The sequence below is a fragment of the Penaeus monodon genome, chromosome 23 (assembly GCF_015228065.2).
Source record: "Penaeus monodon isolate SGIC_2016 chromosome 23, NSTDA_Pmon_1, whole genome shotgun sequence".
Taxonomy (NCBI): Eukaryota; Metazoa; Arthropoda; class Malacostraca; order Decapoda; family Penaeidae; genus Penaeus; species Penaeus monodon.
In genome coordinates this window covers 31,383,251-31,383,976 of record NC_051408.1, presented here as the reverse complement: position 1 = coordinate 31,383,976, position 726 = coordinate 31,383,251, and the positions used below count along the sequence as shown (strand labels likewise).

The following is a 726-nucleotide window of genomic DNA, read 5'->3' as shown; positions in this document are numbered from 1 at the left end:
ACCTTGGTCTCATGTGCGTGTGGGCAGCATGAGTGGGTCGGGGAGGCCTGTGAGGGACGAGGGAAGAGATGAAATAAAGGGAGACAAATCAAACACAAATGAGGTGATATAAAGAAGAGAGAGGTAATGCGAAGAGAAAAAGAACGAAAATAAACATGAGCAAACGTGAGGGAGAAAGATGGAAAAAACCGGTGTGAGGAGAGAGAATAGGAAAAAACCAGCAGGAAATAACTCCGCTTGTGCTTGCAACACGACACCTGCTGTTGCAACACGATATGCTGCTAATGGTGCGGGGATGATCAGCTAATAGGGGAGGTGATGCTTTATAGTGTGCAATGCATGGTGTCTTATGGTGCGTTGTCCCCCGATGATGGTGAAAAAGGCGAGAAAAAGCTAGTGATGAAGACAGGGACGACGGAAATAAAATCGAAACAGAAATGAACGATAAAATATGAGAAAAGAAAGAGAAACATACGACAATAAAGCTAAAAGTCAAGAAACAATGACAGAATGAAAATGATTAAAATCACGGATGAACGGAAAGAAAATATATATTTAATGACACCGGCGAAAAGATATGAAAACACGATAAAGTAAAGAAAATACTAACAATTACTACCTTTACCATACTGAAAAATATGAAATTACTCCAGGAAATCAAAAGGTGAAAACGAGAAAAATCGAAATGGAGAAAAAAAATGGAAACGAAGGAATAAAGAAGAGGGG

The 726-nt window shown here is 39.7% G+C and overlaps 1 protein-coding gene across 1 annotated transcript in view; it reads right to left on the bottom strand.

Moving 5' to 3' along the window:
- Window positions 1-726, bottom strand: part of LOC119587929 (serine-rich adhesin for platelets-like) — a gene marked incomplete at both ends in the record, with an annotated part of 68,313 nt that overhangs the window by 9,882 nt on the left and 57,705 nt on the right. The window contains 1 exon segment of the mRNA XM_037936639.1: window positions 3-47. Within this exon segment, the coding sequence (XP_037792567.1) occupies window positions 3-47 (45 nt within the window).